Genomic DNA, 18,683 nt, shown 5'->3' on the forward strand with positions numbered 1-18,683 from the left:
AAGAGCCTCTTCTAGAGCCTCAAACCAAAAGGCAGCTGCAGTGGTTACAGGAACAATGCACGCTATAGGTTAAAGAAGAAAACCTTGATGAACAAAAATTTTCTTTAGGAGACCCTCTAATTTTTTTATCCATAGGATCAATGAAAGCACAACTGTCTTCAATAGGTATAGTTGTACGCTTAGCCAGAGTAGAAATAGCTCCCTCCACCTTAGGGGCCGTCTGCCATTAGTCCTTTATGGTGTCCGATATGGGAAACATTTTCTTAAAAACAGGAGGAGTAGCGAACGGAATACCTGGTCTATCCCACTCCTTAGTAACAATGTCCGAAATCCTCTTAGGGACTGGAAAAACATCAGTGTAAACAGGAACCTCCAAATATTTATCCATTTTACACAATTTCTCTGGAACTACAATAGGGTCACAATCATCCAGAGTCGCTAAAACCTCCCTGAGCAATAAGCGGAGGTCTTCTAGCTTAAATTTAAATACCGTCATATCTGAATCTGTCTGAGGGAACATCCTTCCTGAATCAGAAATCTCACCCTAAGATAGCAAATCCCTCATCCCTACCTCAGAACATTGTGAGGGAATATCGGATACGGCTACCAAAGCGTCAGAAGGCTCAGCATTTGATCTTAACCCAGAGCTACTGCGCTTCCCTTGCAACCCTGGCAGTTTAGATAAAACCTCTGTGAGGGTAGTATTCATAACTGAAGCCATATCTTGCAAGGTGAAAGAATTAGACGCACTAGAAGTACAAAAGTCAGAGGATGGGATAGGTGAAGGTGTAATGACAGGAACTCACCACATGTACGTCTGTGTTATATATATATAGTCAACGATTGCTGCTGCTCCAACTGAGAAGTGAAGGAATAAATATATATAATGTAACACTAGAGAGTCCTCTGACAGGAGTCTGCCCACAAAACGTGTCCCACACAACGCTAGTGGTAATGCAAGGTGTATAAGATTAGCTGTGCTCTATAGCCGGAGTTCACATAGAGAGTATTCAAACGGCATAGAGTGCACAATATCCACAGTGTTAAAAGCTGTCGTTATCCGGATCATATAAGACAAGCATACAAATAGGTAAAGCATAAGTCAGTCACTATACCTTCGTGTTTGATGCCTGTGCGTCCTGCTTGATATCGCAGCTGAGTCCTGTGTCCGCCTTCCACAGCGGTCAATCTTAGAACCTCCTCCTGTTACAAGCGCCAAAACTGTGTGTGTGTACTTACGGTCTTCACCCTAGGAATAGTGCTCACTTCCTGGCCAAAAGTCAATGATAGGAAAACGGAAAAATATGGAGGAGCACAAACCGGGTGGAATGCAAAATAAAGGGTTTATTGAAACCATGCGCCATAGCGCGGCATGTGAATAGACACAAATACAATTAACAACAGTTCACAAATGAATGTGGTGGAGGGGATAAGCACCCCAGGTTAAACACGGATTACCATACAAATGGCTGGGACTGAAAATATATCTGGTAAACGCGTTTCAGCGTATAGCCTTACTCATTACCTAATCTAAAATAGTACATTGTGCACTATTAAAACCCTCAGCCCAGCTTCTCATTGGTCAGCGGGTACACGCCCTCCTCCTTAACCTGACCAATAGATAGATGGTATAGAACCAGCCCCTTTCTGACAAGTAAAGAAGAACGTTGCAATACGAGCTAGCAGGTAAGTGTTGCTACATTAATATGCATACAAGAAACAATGTGATATAATATAATCTAATGAAGGGAACACATTGAGGACCAGTGCTGGAAATAAATATATAATATAATAACAGGCTCAGCAAAAAGGTTTTTAAGAAATAAGTAGATTAATAAATAAATAGATGAATGTGAACAGAAACACGTTCACCTCTACTAACCTCATATTAACCCCTACCAACAAAAGCTGATTGGCAGATAAAGATGAATCATTCTCGACTATAAATATATAAATAAATAAATAGACGAATAAATGAGTGGGTTACATGTTGGGTATACAAACAAAATATATGAATAAATGTAGACGATAAGTACATTTCTCCATGGAGCGTAAACTTCAGTGGACAGCAGGATCTCCTGTATAAAGAGAATCAAACAGTTAAACCAATGGAAGCTTATTACCAAGTGTTTAGGATGTAACAACATCCCACAGACCATCACTGCTAAACAAAAATATCTATTTATTTATTTAAATATTAATTTATATTATTATTATTTTTGTTTAGCAGTGATGGTCTGTGGGATGTTGTTACATCCTAAACACTTGTCCCTCCCACTACCAGGGTTCCAGGGTACTCAGATGTGCATAGATATAGTTCACGTTATATCAGGAATTGGTAATAAGCTTCCGTTGGTTTAACTGTTTGATTCTCTTTATACAGGAGATCCTGCTGTCCACTGAAGTTTACGCTCCATGGAGAAATGTACTTATCGTCTACATTTATTCATATATTTTGTTTGTATACCCAACATGTAACCCACTCATTTATTAGTCTATTTATTTATTTATATATTTATAGTTGAGAATGATTCATCTTTATCTGCCAATCAGCTTTTGTTGGTAGGGGTTAATATGAGGTTAGTAGAGGTGAACGTGTTTCTGTTCACATTCATCTATTTATTTATTAATCTACTTATTTCTTAAAAACCTTTTTGCTGAGCCTGTTATTATATTATATATTTATTTCCAGCACTGGTCCTCAATGTGTTCCCTTCATTAGATTATATTATATCACATTGTTTCTTGTATGCATATTAATGTAGCAACACTTACCTGCTAGCTCGTATTGCAACGTTCTTCTTTACTTGTCAGAAAAGGGCTGGTTCTATACCATCTATCTATTGGTCAGGTTAAGGAGGAGGGTGTGTACCCGCTGACCAATGAGAAGCTGGGCTGAGGGTTTTAATAGTGCACAATGTACTATTTTAGATTAGGTAATGAGTAAGGCTATACGCTGAAACGCGTTTACCAGATATATTTTCAGTCCCAGCCATTTGTATGGTAATCCATGTTTAACCTGGGGTGCTTATCCCCTCCACCACATTCATTTGTGAACTGTTGTTAATTGTATTTGTGTCTATTCACATGCCGCGCTACGGCGCATGGTTTCAATAAACCCTTTATTTTGCATTCCACCCGGTTTGTGCTCCTCCATATTTTTCCGTTTTCCTATCACGCACTAGAAGTACTTGGCGTTGCTTGTGCGGGCGGTACTGGTTGTGACACTTGGGGAGAACTAGATGGCAAAACCTGAATCATCCAATGCCAAATTTTTATAAGTCAAAATATGCTGTTTGCAATTTATAGACATATCAGTACAATTGGGACACATTCTAAGAGGGGGTTCCACAATGGCTTCTAAACAAATTGAGCAATGAGTTTCCTCAATGTCAGACATGTTTAACAGGTTAGTAATGAGAGAAGCAAGCTTGGAAAACACTTTATTCAATGAAAAAAACACAATTTTCAAAAACGGTACTGTGCCTTTAAGAGAAAAAAAGGCATACACAAACTGCAAAACTGGTTAAAATTGCTTCAAATTTTCTGAAATTTTAAGTGTACCCAACAAAGCTTTAGAAAGATTGCACCACAAGTAAATAAGCAATACACCCCAAAATGAGAAAACCGGATTGATTAATGCCCAAAAACCGGTAAAAACCCCTGTCAGCACCTTGCCACAGCTCTGCTGTGGCGCCTACCTGCCCTTAGGGGACGAAAATATGAGGATAAAGCTTCGTTTAGGCTCCAGAAGAGTACCAGGACCTCTGGAAATGCTGCTTGCTGTGTGTCAGTATAAACTAAATGCGCAACTGAGACACCAAATCCATCAAACCCTGTTTGTAAACCATGTGGGTTATAAAAAACCCTAAATAAGCCAAATGAACCCTCACACAGATGTCCCATCAGCAAATAAAAACATTTACTCCCAGACACACAAACGTTTGCCCAATATATCATCAAACGGAGTGCCCATAAAATAAGCCCTTAATGCAAGCTAGTAATGCCCCTTATAAACTAGGATTACTGCTTACCCTTCCCCTAATGGGGATACGGTCAGCCTTTCTGAGTTAACACAGTCTCTGCAGAAAATATGACTGAACATACCTCATTGCTGTATAGCAATAAACCGTTCCTCACGCTGAAGTTTTCCTGTACTCCTCAGCTTCTGTGAGAACAGCAATAGACCTTAGTTACAAATGCTAAGATCATCATCCTCCAGGCAGAAATCTTCATCTATGTCCTGCCTGAGAGTAAATAGTACAACACCGGTACCATTTAAAAATAACAAACTCTTGATTGAAGATAAAATAAAACTAACAGTTTAACACCTCTTTCACTTTACCCTTCCTGCTTAGAGCCGGCAAAGAGAATGACTGGGGGGTGGAGTTAAGGGGGGAGCTATATAGACAGCTCTGCTGTGGGTGCTCTCTTTGCCACTTCCTGTTGGGAAGGATGATATCCCACAAGTAAGGATGAAACTGTGGACTCGGTACATCATGCAAAATAAATAATTACAATAAATCTAAATAAAATTCCTATCATTAACTAAATTATTCCTATTTAAAATGAAATACTTACCTATAAAATAAACTCTAAGCTAGCTGCAATATAACTAATAGTTACATTGTAGCTAGCAAACTACACTATAATTAAATTAATTCCCTAAATTAAATACAATTAAATAGGGTTAGACTAACCAGGTACCAGACCTCCCACTGGTTTGGACCTGAGTTAGTAGGATGGCCCAGCCCAAAACTTTCTTCCATTTTTGTTTTTGGCCACTGGGGAGTGAGAATGCTAATCTCTTCTTCCTGGAACATGCTAAGCTGCTGGGGAGAGAGGTCGGCTACCTCCTCTCCCTGGGACCTTCTTTGTTGCTGGGTAGAGAGGCTGGCAACCTCCTCTCCATGGAAACGCTCTGCCTCTGGGGAGAAAGGAAGGCTACCTCTTCTCCCTGGAACTGGTTCTGCCACTGTGGAGAGAGGTCGGCTACCTCCTCTCCCTGGAAACCGCCCTGCCCCTGGGGAGAGAGGTCCACTACCTCCTCTCCCTGGAACTGGTTCTGCCGATGAGGAGAGAGGTATACTACTTCCTCTCCCTGGAAACCGCTTTGTTGTTGGGGAAAGAGGTCAGCTACCTCCTCTCCCTGGAAACCACTCTGCCGCTGTGGAGAGAGGTCGGCTGCCTCCTCTCCCTGGAACTGGTTCTGCCGCTGGGGAGAGAGGTCGGCTACCTCCTCTCCCTGAAAACCACTCTCCCACTGTGGAAAGAGGTTGGCTACCTCCTCTCCCTGGAAACCGCTCTGCCACTGGGGAGATAGGTCAGCTACCTCCTCTTCCTGGAACTGACCCTGCTGCTGTGGAGAGAGGTTGGCTACATCCTCTCCCTGAAAACCGCTCTACTGCTGGGGAGAAAGGTCAGTTACCTCCTCTCCCTGGAACTGACTCTGCTGCTGTGGAGAGAGGTCAGCTACCTCCTCTCCCTGGCTTCCCGGAGCTGCTGCAGGTGCTGGGCAGAGGCCAGGGGTGCTCTTCCCTGTGGCTTTCTCTTCTGCTAGAGGCTCACTGGTCTGTCCCTCCTCAGAGGAAAAGTCTATTAAATTATTAATTTCTGGAGCCTGTGGCTGTGTAGAGAAATTGACTACCTCCTTTCCCTAGGACTCCAGAGATATCACAGGTGCTGGACAGAGGTCATTGGTGCCCTGCTCTGTTGCCAGTGCTTCTACTGGTGTGGCAAGCTCAGGGCCAGGCTGCTGATCATGGTCTAGCAGCTCATGGTAGCTCATTACCGGTTGCCACTCCTCTGAGGAAAAGTCGAATAAATTCTTGACCGCTGCACCATAGCCCTCTTCAGGCTCTGAGGCATGCTGCTGAACGAGATCTAACAGCCTTTTATATGCCTTTACTAGCTCCCACTTTTGGGCAGCTAGGTAATAAAGATTGTCTCTCAGTCCGGGTACTTCTGTAAGGTTCAGCCTCAGCTGTAGTCATAGCCCTCTGTAGGACCATCTGTCTCCATCTCTGGACACACCTGGGCCGCATACCACCACAGTGCCCGGTACCCTTCATCCACCTCCATCTCTGTCTGGACCAACCTGTCCAATTCAGCCATCCATTCCTCCCAGGGCTGCTTTCCCAGGAACGGCATCCGTAGAGCCATCTGGAGCCAGTATTGCTACTCTGGAGTAGGAAGTGACTTCCCCCTGGTAGTCCTGTTCGAACTGGAGAGCCTCGTTCCAGAGTTTCTGTCGAACCATATCCTTCCAGGCCAGTTTGCCCTCTGCCAAAACAGGGCCATCAAACTGGGCCAGTGCTGCCTGCAATCTCCACTGGAATTCAGCCTCCATTTCCATCCAGGTCCCTCTGGTAGTTTGGAACTGCTCTGTAAGGACGAAGCAGATCCCACCACTGCCAGCCAATTGTAGCGGGTCTCGGTACCCCAGACTGGGAATACCCGCTAAAGTCAGCTTCCTCCCACCAAACGCCAACCCATGAACCTCCACTGGATACCGCCACTATTAGAATAACAGCCGCTGCAAGTTGTTATAGCTACCCCCAAGAACATTAGCCAAGACTGAATGCTTGAGGGTCAAAATAGGAACTGCTTTATTGCACAGAAAACACAGCTTTTATACATTTCCAACAAAAGGGGGGGTAGTTATAACAAATATTATACAATGAGACAAACATCAGACAATGGTTAGTTAAACAACATTCTAATCACATCCTGACTTACAAAAGGACAATGGATGACTCACACAATAACAGAAAGACACTTCACACCTAGACTAGATATACAGACACATAACAGCAGGAGGTTGCAATAAGCTCAAACATTCTGAGTCTAGGGGGTGGGGTGGTTGGAGCAGGTAATACTGAATTGGGCTGTCACCTTATACTCCAACAAAACACAGGAATCCCAATTCTGTATCAGTTCCCTTCAGTCCTCAGAGTCTCTGGGAATTCATGGACACTGTGTAAACCTGAATCTAGGGAAAAAGTACTCCAAATGTACCCTGGGTACCCACCTCCCAAATCATAGAATCCCCTCAAGTTCCAGGGTCCATAGTCGGTGGGGAGGAGGCTGGCCTGCAGTCCTCTCCAAGTACAAAAGTAACGGAAGCTTCAGTTACACTGATCAATGGATCTTACACTTCTGTATTCTGAGCAGTTAAACCGGGCAACTGTAGTTATGTACTGTCACCGATTGATGTTTTGCTTCTATACTTTTGTACATGTAATGCTTTGCTAGCTTCACAATAAAAATATATTTAAAAAAAAAAGAAATGTAGGAGTCATTTTCTATTTTACTTGTTAAATTGATATTGCTCGATTAAGCATCACCTACCTCTTAATATATACAGTTATGAGAAATACAGATGAAACGTGCAACAAAAGCCGCACACAAATAGTGATAACAACACTGACCAATACGCAGGAATATATCCAGTCCCACAAATACAAATAGTGCAAACGATGTTCCTCCAAAGGAAGAAACAGTGCTTAAGATGGGCCGGTGCCTAAGCGCTACATTCCTGCTTTTTCAAATAAAGATAGAAGAGAATGAAGAAAAAATTGATAACAGAAATAAAATTAGAAAGTTGCTTAGAATCGCTGCGCTTTAAGTTTAAGTTTATTTACATATGGAGGGTGTGGCAATGCAATAACACTTTGTCTGCATTTCAGATGAACAGTAGATTTTTTTCTCTCACAAGTTTGAATGTTAATTTCATATTTCCTGCCTCCCTGTATCATGTGACAGCCATAAACTCTTGCACATGCTCAGTAGGAGCTTTCCAGACTGTGCATATAAAAAGATTGTGCACATTTAGCTAATGGAAGTAAATTGCAAAGTGCTTCTAATATTGCTGTTCTATGGTGTCCCTTTAAATAAGGGTCATCAGACCCCTGAGAGTGCACACACGGAGCTCAGACGTACTAGGACATGCAGCTTCATAGGCCACAGTTATCGTGTGACCTACAATAGAATGCACATTATACCACTGTAAGCCACTAGTGAATGTGCACTCACTGTATATTCCAGGCACAAAAGTATGGGCCCCCAGCACCTGATCCTACCTGAGCAGACACATTGAGTAAACCAGACGACGTCCCTTCAGACTCAGGATAGGTCAGTTCAGCAGCAAATTCAAAACCAAGGGGGAGGTATCCGGTCATGAAGAATCTGTATATGGAAACACACAATGTAACCGACTATATACACCACATAATATACATCTACACACTCTATATACCTTATAAAATACACCGACACACTGTATATACTGTACAATATATACCGTATAATACACACTGTATTATATCCTCTATAACAGGGGTCGCCAACCTGTCGGACCTCAGGGACCACTAAACTCACAATTTTCAATCCCATGGACCACTAACATAATAATAATTGTTTATATATTATATATATATATACATATATATATATATATATATACACACATACACACACATACTGTACATAACTAGTATAGCCATAGCTATGTTTACATTATGTATATATATACACACACATACTGTACATAACTAGTATAGCCATAGCTACGTTTACATTATGTATATATTTACATGTTTAAGAATTATTTTTTGGAATTAACTAACTGATTGACAAAACTGAGAGAATACTTCCTAATGAGTAGGGAGATTGTAATTTAACTCCTCCTCCATTTTCACTGATGCCCAGCCAGGCGCTGTAGGGAGTTGCGTCACGACAGGGTGACACCATCAGAGGAGACTAATTCCTGCTTGATGGTGTCAAGGACCACCACATCTTCTCATGGACCACCAGTAGTCCATGGACCACTGGTTGGCGACCGCTGCTCTATAAGATACATGGATACACTTTATATACTGTATAATATATAACAACTGTATACACCAACACACTGTATATATCATATAATATACACCGACATGCTGTACATACTGTACAATATATACCATATAACACACTGTATATATCATATAATATACACCGACATGCTGTATATACTGTACAATATATACCATATAACACACTGTATATATCATATAATATACACCGACATGCTGTACATACTGTACAATATATACCATATAACACACTGTATATATCATATAATATACACTGACATGCTGTATATACTGTACAATATATACCATATAACACACTGTATATATCATATAATATACACCGACATGCTGTATATACTGTACAATATATACCATATAACACACTGTATATATCATATAATATACACCGACATGCTGTATATACTGTACAATATATACCATATAACACACTGTATATATCATATAATATACACCGACATGCTGTATATACTGTACAATATATACCATATAACACACTGTATATATCATATAATATACACTGACATGCTGTATATACTGTACAATATATACCATATAACACACTGTATATATCATATAATATACACCGACATGCTGTATATACTGTACAATATATACCATATAACACACTGACATACAGTATATACTGCAGGGCGTGTTATGTTATTGGCCTTGCACAAGGAATAAAGCACAATCTGACATTACAAGTGGAGCGTAATCACTAATGCAGGGCGTGTTATGCTACCGGCCTTGCACAAGGAATAACACAATCTGACATTACAAATGGAGCATAATCACTTGTGCAGGGCAGGTTATGCTACTGGCCTTGCTCAAGGAATAACGCATAATCTAACAATACAAGTGGAGCGTAATCACTAGTGCAGGGCGTGTTATCACGCTACTGGCCTTGCACAAGGAATAACGCACAATCTAACAATACAAGTGGAGCGTAATCACTAGTGCAGGGCGTGTTATCACGCTACTGGCCTTGCACAAGGAATAACGCACAATCTAACAATACAAGTGGAGCGTAATCACTAATGCAGGGCGTGTTATGCTACTGGCCTTGCACAAGGAATAACGCACAATCTAACAATACAAGTGGAGCGTAATCATTAGTGCAGGGCAGGTTATGCTATTGGCCATGCACAAGGAATAACCCACAATCTAACAATACAAGTGGAGCGTAATCACTAGTGCAGGGCGTGTTATCATGCTACTGGCCTTGCACAAGGAATAACGCACAATCTAACAATACAAGTGGAGCGTAATCACTAATGCAGGGCGTGTTATGCTACTGGCCTTGCACAAGGAATAACCCACAATCTAACAATACAAGTGGAGCGTAATCACTAGTGCAGGGCGTGTTATCATGCTACTGGCCTTGCACAAGGAATAACGCACAATCTAACAATACAAGTGGAGGGTAATCATTAGTGCAGGGCAGGTTATGCTATTGGCCATGCACAAGGAATAACCCACAATCTAACAATACAAGTGGAGCGTAATCACTAGTGCAGGGCGTGTTATCACGCTATTGGCCATGCACAAGGAATAACCCACGATCTAACAATACAAGTGGAGCGAAATCACTAGTGCAGGGCGTGTTATCATGCTAATGGCCTTGCACAAGGAATAACGCACAATCTAACAATACAAGTGGAGCGTAATCATTAGTGCAGGGCAGGTTATGCTATTGGCCATGCACAAGGAATAACCCACAATCTAACAATACAAGTGGAGCGTAATCACTAGTGCAGGGCGTGTTATCATGCTACTGGCCTTGCACAAGGAATAACGCACAATGAAAATACAAGTGGTTGGTTAAATGTTTACTAAAGCAGCTTAATGTGGGCAAAGCTTTTTTAGCGCTCCCTAAACTCTTAATCGAATGTGCTGAGCAGAATTAGCTCGCTCGTGCTCAGATTGCAAGCGGTGAGTTAAGTGTTATGCTCCTGCTCAATCAAAATATCACTTTAAAATGTTACTCTTTGAGAAGCCTACAATAAATTATTATCTCTTGCTATTTACCAAAAGCATAAAATACTATGGAAATAAAGGATTTAAGTTCTTTTTTAACTTGATACTTAAAGGGCCAGTAAACCTCAGAAATAATATTATATAATAGTGCAGAATTATATAACATTATATTAGCCTTATCTTTATAAAACCTAATATTCCCTTTGGTTTTTTTTTAAAAATTACTGTTTTTCAGACCCGCTCTCTGTGCTCTTCTGAGCAGGTCTGTTTTTATCACACAGCGCATCGGGCCAGCTGTATAGTCACAGCCCGGGCCGACTGCGCCATTATACACAGTGCAGCTCGCTCCTGCTGTCAGACAGAGAATTAAAGGGACATAGTATATGACAAGGGGCAGGACAGTAAAGGAGTCAAAGGTGTATGTGTTTATATATATGTATGTGTGATGTGCGTATGTATGTCTGTCTATGTATATTTATATATATATATATACAGCTCCACTTACTCACTGCAGGAAAGAGGAGCAGCTGCCTGCTGATTGAAGGCCCTATACATTAAGGTGAAGAACCTATTTTCTTTAGAGAAGATGATGTACAGTATATGTGACAAGTAAGGGTTAAACAGTTCACCACAGGTGCTATAAATTAAGGTTGTTACCTGTACTTTACAGCATGAATAAGAGCTATGTAGGCCCGAAATGTAGCTCTTTGTTTTATCTTTTGTCTCTGCAATAAAGGAATGTTATCCTAAAGAAACAGTGCCGGGAAAACTTATTTGCTATATTTGTATTCCAGGGGCTGCAGGACCCCTCCTTCCCGTGCACTCAGCATATTATCTGGAATTATGCTGAATTTATAGTGCTGTACCTACCTTTTGTTTATATAGATAGATAGATAGATAGATAGATAGATAGATATAAGTGTATATATATGTGAGTGAGTGTGTGTGTGTGTATGTATGTGTGTGTATATATATATATATATATATATATACATATATATACATACATTAAATAAACAGGTCCCGCACTCTCCGCTGTGAAAACACAAACTTCTTTAATTTAACTGTGACGTTTCGGGGTAGTTAGCCCCTTCCTCAGACAGATAAAAATAGTGCAACTTACTCCCCTTAAATACCCTCCACAATGTACTGTGAATGCTAAACACCTGCAGCTTATAATCTGCGCAACTGAGCATGCTCAGCGATAACTATGGTGGCTGCATTGGGACAAACAGCTAAAAGCAAAGTTAAAAATGGAAAATGCCTGAAATTACAATGTAACAATGTTCATATAAACAAAAATGTAACCTAAGTAGCCTGATATATGTTATAAATAACTCATCTTCACAATATGTAACAAAACTTAGCAAAAACAAAAATTGGCTACAAATAAATATATCTATACTACTGAGGGGAATAACATAATTTATGTAAGAACTTACCTGATAAATTAATTTCTTTCATATTAGCAAGAGTCCATGAGCTAGTGACGTATGGGATATACATTCCTACCAGGAGGGGCAAAGTTTCCCAAACCTCAAAATGCCTACAAATACACCCCTCACCACACCCACAAATCAGTTTAACGAATAGCCAAGAAGTTGGGTGATAAGAAAAAAGTGCGAAAGCATATAAAATAAGGAATTGGAATAATTGTGCTTTATACAAAAAAATCATAACCACCACAAAAAAGGGCGGGCCTCATGGACTCTTGCTAATATGAAAGAAATGAATTTATCAGGTAAGTTCTTAAATAAATTATGTTTTCTTTCATGTAATTAGCAAGAGTCCATGAGCTAGTGACATATGGGATAATTACTACCGAAGATGTGGATCTTTCCACGCAAGAGTCACTAGAGAGGGAGGGATAAAATAAAGACAGCCAATTCCTGCTGAAAATAATCCACACCCAAAATAAAGTTTAATGAAAAACATAAACAGAAGATTCAAACTGAAACCGCTGCCTGAAGTACTTTTCTACCAAAAACTGCTTCAGAAGAAGAAAATACATCAAAATGGTAGAATTTAGTAAAAGTATGCAAAGAGGACCAAGTTGCTGCTTTGCAAATCTGATCAACCGAAGCTTCATTCCTAAACGCCCAGGAAGTAGAAACTGACCTAGTAGAATGAGCTGTAATCCTTTGAGGCGGAGTTTTACCCGACTCGACATAGGCATGATGAATTAAAGATTTCAACCAAGATGCCAAAGAAATGGCAGAAGCTTTCTGGCCTTTTCTAGAACCGGAAAAGAAAACAAATAGACTAGAAGTCTTTCGGAAAGACTTAGTAGCTTCAACATAATATTTCAAAGCTCTAACAACATCCAAAGAATGCAACGATTTCTCCTTAGAATTCTTAGGATTAGGACATAATGAGGGAACCACAATTTCTCTACTAATGTTGTTGGAATTCACAACCTTAGGTAAAAATTCAAAAGAAGTTCGCAACACCGCCTTATCCTGATGAAAAATCAGAAAAGGAGACTCACAAGAAAGAGCAGATAATTCAGAGACTCTTCTGGCAGAAGAGATCGCCAAAAGGAACAAAACTTTCCAAGAAAGTAATTTAATGTCCAATGAATGCATGGGTTCAAAAGGAGGAGCTTGAAGAGCCCCCAGAACCAAATTCAAACTCCAAGGAGGAGAAATTGACTTAATGACAGGTTTTATACGAACCAAAGCTTGTACAAAACAATGAATATCAGGAAGATTAGCAATCTTTCTGTGAAAAAGAACAGAAAGAGCAGAGATTTGTCCTTTCAAAGAACTTGCGGATAAACCTTTATCTAAACCATCCTGAAGAAACTGTAAAATTCTCGGAATTCTAAAAGAATGCCAAGAAAAAATGATGAGAAAGACACCAAGAAATATAAGTCTTCCAGACTCTATAATATATCTCTCTAGATACAGATTTACGAGCCTGTAACATAGTATTAATCACAGAGTCAGAGAAACCTCTTTGACCAAGAAACAAGCGTTCAATCTCCATACCTTTAAATTTAAGGATTTGAGATCCTGATGGAAAAAAGGACCTTGCGACAGAAGGTCTGGTCTTAGCGGAAGAGTCCACGGATGGCAAGAGGCCATCCGGACAAGATCCGCATACCAAAACCTGTGAGGCCATGCCGGAGCTACCAGCAGAACAAACGAGCATTCCTTCAGAATCTTGGAGATTACTCTTGGAAGAAGAACTAGAGGCGGAAAGATATAGGCAGGATGATACTTCCAAGGAAGTGATAATGCATCCACTGCTTCCGCCTGAGGATCCCGGGATCTGGACAGATACCTGGGAAGTTTCTTGTTTAGATGAGACGTCATCAGATCTATTTCTGGAAGCTCCACCATTTGAACAATCTGAAGAAATACCTCTGGGTGAAGAGACCATTCGCCCGGATGCAACGTTTGGCGACTGAGATAATCCGCTTCCCAATTGTCTATACCTGGGATATGAACCGCAGAGATTAGACAGGAGCTGGATTCCGCCCAAACCAGAATTCGAGATACTTCTTTCATAGCCAGAGGACTGTGAGTCCCTCCTTGATGATTGATGTATGCCACAGTTGTGACATTGTCTGTCTGAAAACAAATGAACGATTCTCTCTTCAGAAGAGGCCAAGACTGAAGAGCTCTGAAAATTGCACGGAGTTCCAAAATATTGATCGGTAATCTCACCTCCTGAGATTCCCAAACTCCTTGTGCCGTCAGAGATCCCCACACAGCTCCCCAACCTGTAAGACTTGCATCTGTTGAAATTATAGTCCAGGTCGGAAGAACAAAAGAAGCCCCCTGAATTAAACGATGGTGATCTGTCCACCACGTTAGAGAGTGTCGTACAATCGGTTTTAAAGATATTAATTGAGATATCTTTGTGTAATCCCTGCACCATTGGTTCAGCATACAGAGCTGAAGAGGTCGCATGTGAAAACGAGCAAAGGGGATCGCGTCCGATGCAGCAGTCATAAGACCTAGAATTTCCATGCATAAGGCTACCGAAGGGAATGATTGTGACTGAAGGTTTCGACAAGCTGAAATCAATTTTAGACGTCTCTTGTCCGTCAAAGACAGAGTCATGGACACTGAATCCATCTGGAAACCCAGAAAGGTTACCCTTGTCTGAGGAATCAATGAACTTTTTAGTGAATTGATCCTCCAACCATGATCTTGAAGAAACAACACAAGTCGATTCGTATGAGATTCTGCTAAATGTAAAGACTGAGCAAGTACCAAGATATCGTCCAAATAAGGAAATACCACAATACCCTGTTCTCTGATTACAGACAGAAGGGCACCGAGAACCTTTGTAAAAATTCTTGGAGCTGTAGCTAGGCCAAACGGCAGAGCCACAAACTGGTAATGCTTGTCCAGAAAAGAGAATCTCAGGAACTGATAATGATCTGGATGAATCAGAATATGCAGATATGCATCCTGTAAATCTATTGTGGACATATAATGCCCTTGCTGAACAAAAGGCAAGATAGTCCTTACAGTTACCATTTTGAACGTTGGTATCCTTACATAACGATTCAATATTTTTAGATCCAGAACTGGTCTGAAGGAATTCTCCTTCTTTGGTACAATGAAGAGATTCGAATAAAACCCCAGCCCCTGTTCCAGAACTGGAACTGGCATAATTACTCCAGCCAACTCTAGATCTGAAACACATTTCAGAAATGCTTGAGCTTTCACTGGATTTACTGGGACACGGGAAAGAAAAAATCTCTTTGCAGGAGGTCTTATCTTGAAACCAATTCTGTACCCTTCTGAAACAATGTTCTGAATCCAAAGATTGTGAACAGAATTGATCCAAATTTCTTTGAAAAAACATAACCTGCCCCCTACCAGCTGAGCTGGAATGAGGGCCGCACCTTCATGTGGACTTAGAAGCTGGCTTTGCTTTTCTAGAAGGCTTGGATTTATTCCAGACTGGAGATGGTTTCCAAACTGAAACTGCTCCTGAGGATGAAGGATCAGGTTTTTGTTCTTTGTTGAAACGAAAGGAACGAAAACGATTATTAGCCCTGTTTTTACCCTTTTTATCCTGTGGTAAAAAAGTTCCTTTCCCACCAGTAACAGTTGAGATAATAGAATCCAACTGAGAACCAAATAATTTGTTACCCTGGAAAGAAATGGAAAGTAGAGTCGATTTAGAAGACATATCAGCATTCCAAGTTTTAAGCCATAAAGCTCTTCTAGCTAAAATAGCTAGAGACATAAACCTGACATCAACTCTGATAATATCAAAAATGGCATCACAGATAAAATTATTAGCATGTTGAAGAAGAATAATAATATTATGAGAATCATGATCTGTTACTTGTTGCGCTAAAGTTTCCAACCAAAAAGTTGAAGCTGCAGCAACATCAGCCAATGATATAGCAGGTCTAAGAAGATTACCTGAACACAGATAAGCTTTTCTTAGAAAGGATTCAATTTTCCTATCTAAAGGATCCTTAAACGAAGTACCATCTGACGTAGGAATAGTAGTACGTTTAGCAAGGGTAGAAATAGCCCCATCAACTTTAGGGATTTTGTCCCAAAATTCTAATCTGTCAGACGGCACAGGATATAATTGCTTAAAACGTTTAGAAGGAGTAAATGAATTACCCAAATTATTCCATTCTCTGGAAATTACTTCAGAAATAGCACCAGGAACAGGAAAAACTTCTGGAATAACCACAGGAGATTTAAAGACCTTATCTAAACGTTTAGATTTAGTATCAAGAGGACCAGAATCCTCAATTTCTAAAGCAATTAGTACTTCTTTAAGTAAAGAACGAATAAATTCCATTTTAAATAAATATGAAGATTTATCAGCATCAACCTCTGAGACAGAATCCTCTGAACCAGAAGAGTCATTAGAATCAGAATGATGATGTTCATTTAAAAATTCATCTGTATAAAGAGAAGTTTTAAAAGATTTTTTATGTTTACTAGAAGGAGGAATAACAGACATAGCCTTCTTGATGGATTCAGAAACAAAATCTCTTATGTTATCAGGAACATTCTGAACATTAGATGTTGATGGAACTGCAACAGGTAATGGTACATTACTAAAGGAAATATTATCTGCATTAATAAGTTTGTCATGACAATTAATACAAACAACAGCTGGAGGAACAGCTACCAAAAGTTTACAGCAGATACACTTAGCTTTGGTAGTTCCAGCACCAGACAGCGATTTTCCTGAAGTATCTTCTGACTCAGATGCAACGTGAGACATCTTGCAATATGTAAGAGAAAAAACAACATATAAAGCAAAATTGATCAAATTCCTTAAATGACAGTTTCAGGAATGGGAAAAAATGCCAAGGAACAAGCTTCTAGCAACCAGAAGCAAAGAAAAATGAGACTTAAATAATGTGGAGATAAAAGCGACGCCCATATTTTTTTAGCGCCAAATAAGACGCCCACATTATTTGGCGCCTAAATGCTTTTGGCGCCAAAAATGACGCCACGTCCGGAACGCCGACATTTTTGGCGCAAAAGAACGTCAAAAAATGACGCAACTTCCGGCGACACGTATGACGCCGGAAACAGAAAAGATTTTTTGCGCCAAAAAAGTCAGCGCCAAGAATGACGCAATAAAATGAAGCATTTTCAGACCCCGCGAGCCTAACAGCCCACAGGGAAAAAAGTCAAATTTTTAAGGTAAGAAAAATAATTGATTCAAGTGCATTATCCCAAATATGAAACTGACTGTCTGAAAATAAGGAATGTTGAACATCCTGAGTCAAGGCAAATAAATGTTTGAATACATATATTTAGAACTTTATTAAAAAAGTGCCCAACCATAGCTTAGAGTGTCACAGAAAATAAGACTTACTTACCCCAGGACACTCATCTACATGTTTGTAGAAAGCCAAACCAGTACTGAAACGAAAATCAGCAGAGGTAATGGTATATATATAAGAGTATATCGTCAATCTGAAAAGGGAGGTAAGAGATGAATCTCTACGACCGATAACAGAGAACCTATGAAATAGACCCCGTAGAAGGAGATCATTGAATTCAAATAGGCAATACTCTCTTCACATCCCTCTGACATTCACTGCACGCTGAGAGGAAAACCGTGCTCCAACCTGCTGCGGAGCGCATATCAACGTAGAATCTAGCACAAACTTACTTCACCACCTCCATAGGAGGCAAAGTTTGTAAAACTGATTTGTGGGTGTGGTGAGGGGTGTATTTGTAGGCATTTTGAGGTTTGGGAAACTTTGCCCCTCCTGGTAGGAATGTATATCCCATACGTCACTAGCTCATGGACTCTTGCTAATTACATGAAAGAAAAGTCATTTGTTACTTACAAAAAAACAGGCAAGTAATGAATATCAAGTGTAATTATGAAATCCATACCCTGTAACAGGACATAAATAATTTGACCAGCGAGACAAATGAAACCTACCTACTGCAAAAATTGCTTTAACTAGGTGGGAATATGTCAAAAAGACATAAAAATTATGAATACAATCTTAAGCATCCCTATATAATCTAATAACTGACAGACTCAGAGTATGGATCTATGGCTAGCTGTACTACACAATATACTTTTACGTGTAAAATATGTACAAACAGGATCATTACATGAAATATTGCATATCAAAATGGGTATTAAGGCCCCTAGGTATTAAAGTATCCAAGGTGTAAATCCACCTGGTCTCTTTTTGCAACAACAATTTGGCCCTATTACCCCCTCTCAGTAAGGGAGGGACGTGATCAATGATCACGTATCGCAAATCGGCCACAGTATGTTTGGTAGACAAAAAGTGTCTAGCCACTGGCTGATCACTTTCACCAGTGGCTAGGGCAGCACATATGGATGCCCTGTGAT

General features: G+C 40.2%; 1 protein-coding gene across 1 annotated transcript in view; it reads right to left on the reverse strand.

The window, feature by feature from the left end:
* The window catches only part of FLVCR2 (FLVCR heme transporter 2), a 364,922-nt gene that overhangs the window by 106,402 nt on the left and 239,837 nt on the right, over positions 1–18,683 (reverse strand). Inside the window, exon 8 of the mRNA XM_053697130.1 lies at positions 8,082–8,187. Within this exon, the coding sequence (XP_053553105.1) occupies positions 8,082–8,187 (106 nt within the window). The remainder of the gene's footprint in view (positions 1–8,081; positions 8,188–18,683) is intronic.

This window comes from Bombina bombina, chromosome 1 (genome assembly GCF_027579735.1).
Source record: "Bombina bombina isolate aBomBom1 chromosome 1, aBomBom1.pri, whole genome shotgun sequence".
Lineage (NCBI taxonomy): Eukaryota > Metazoa > Chordata > Amphibia > Anura > Bombinatoridae > Bombina > Bombina bombina.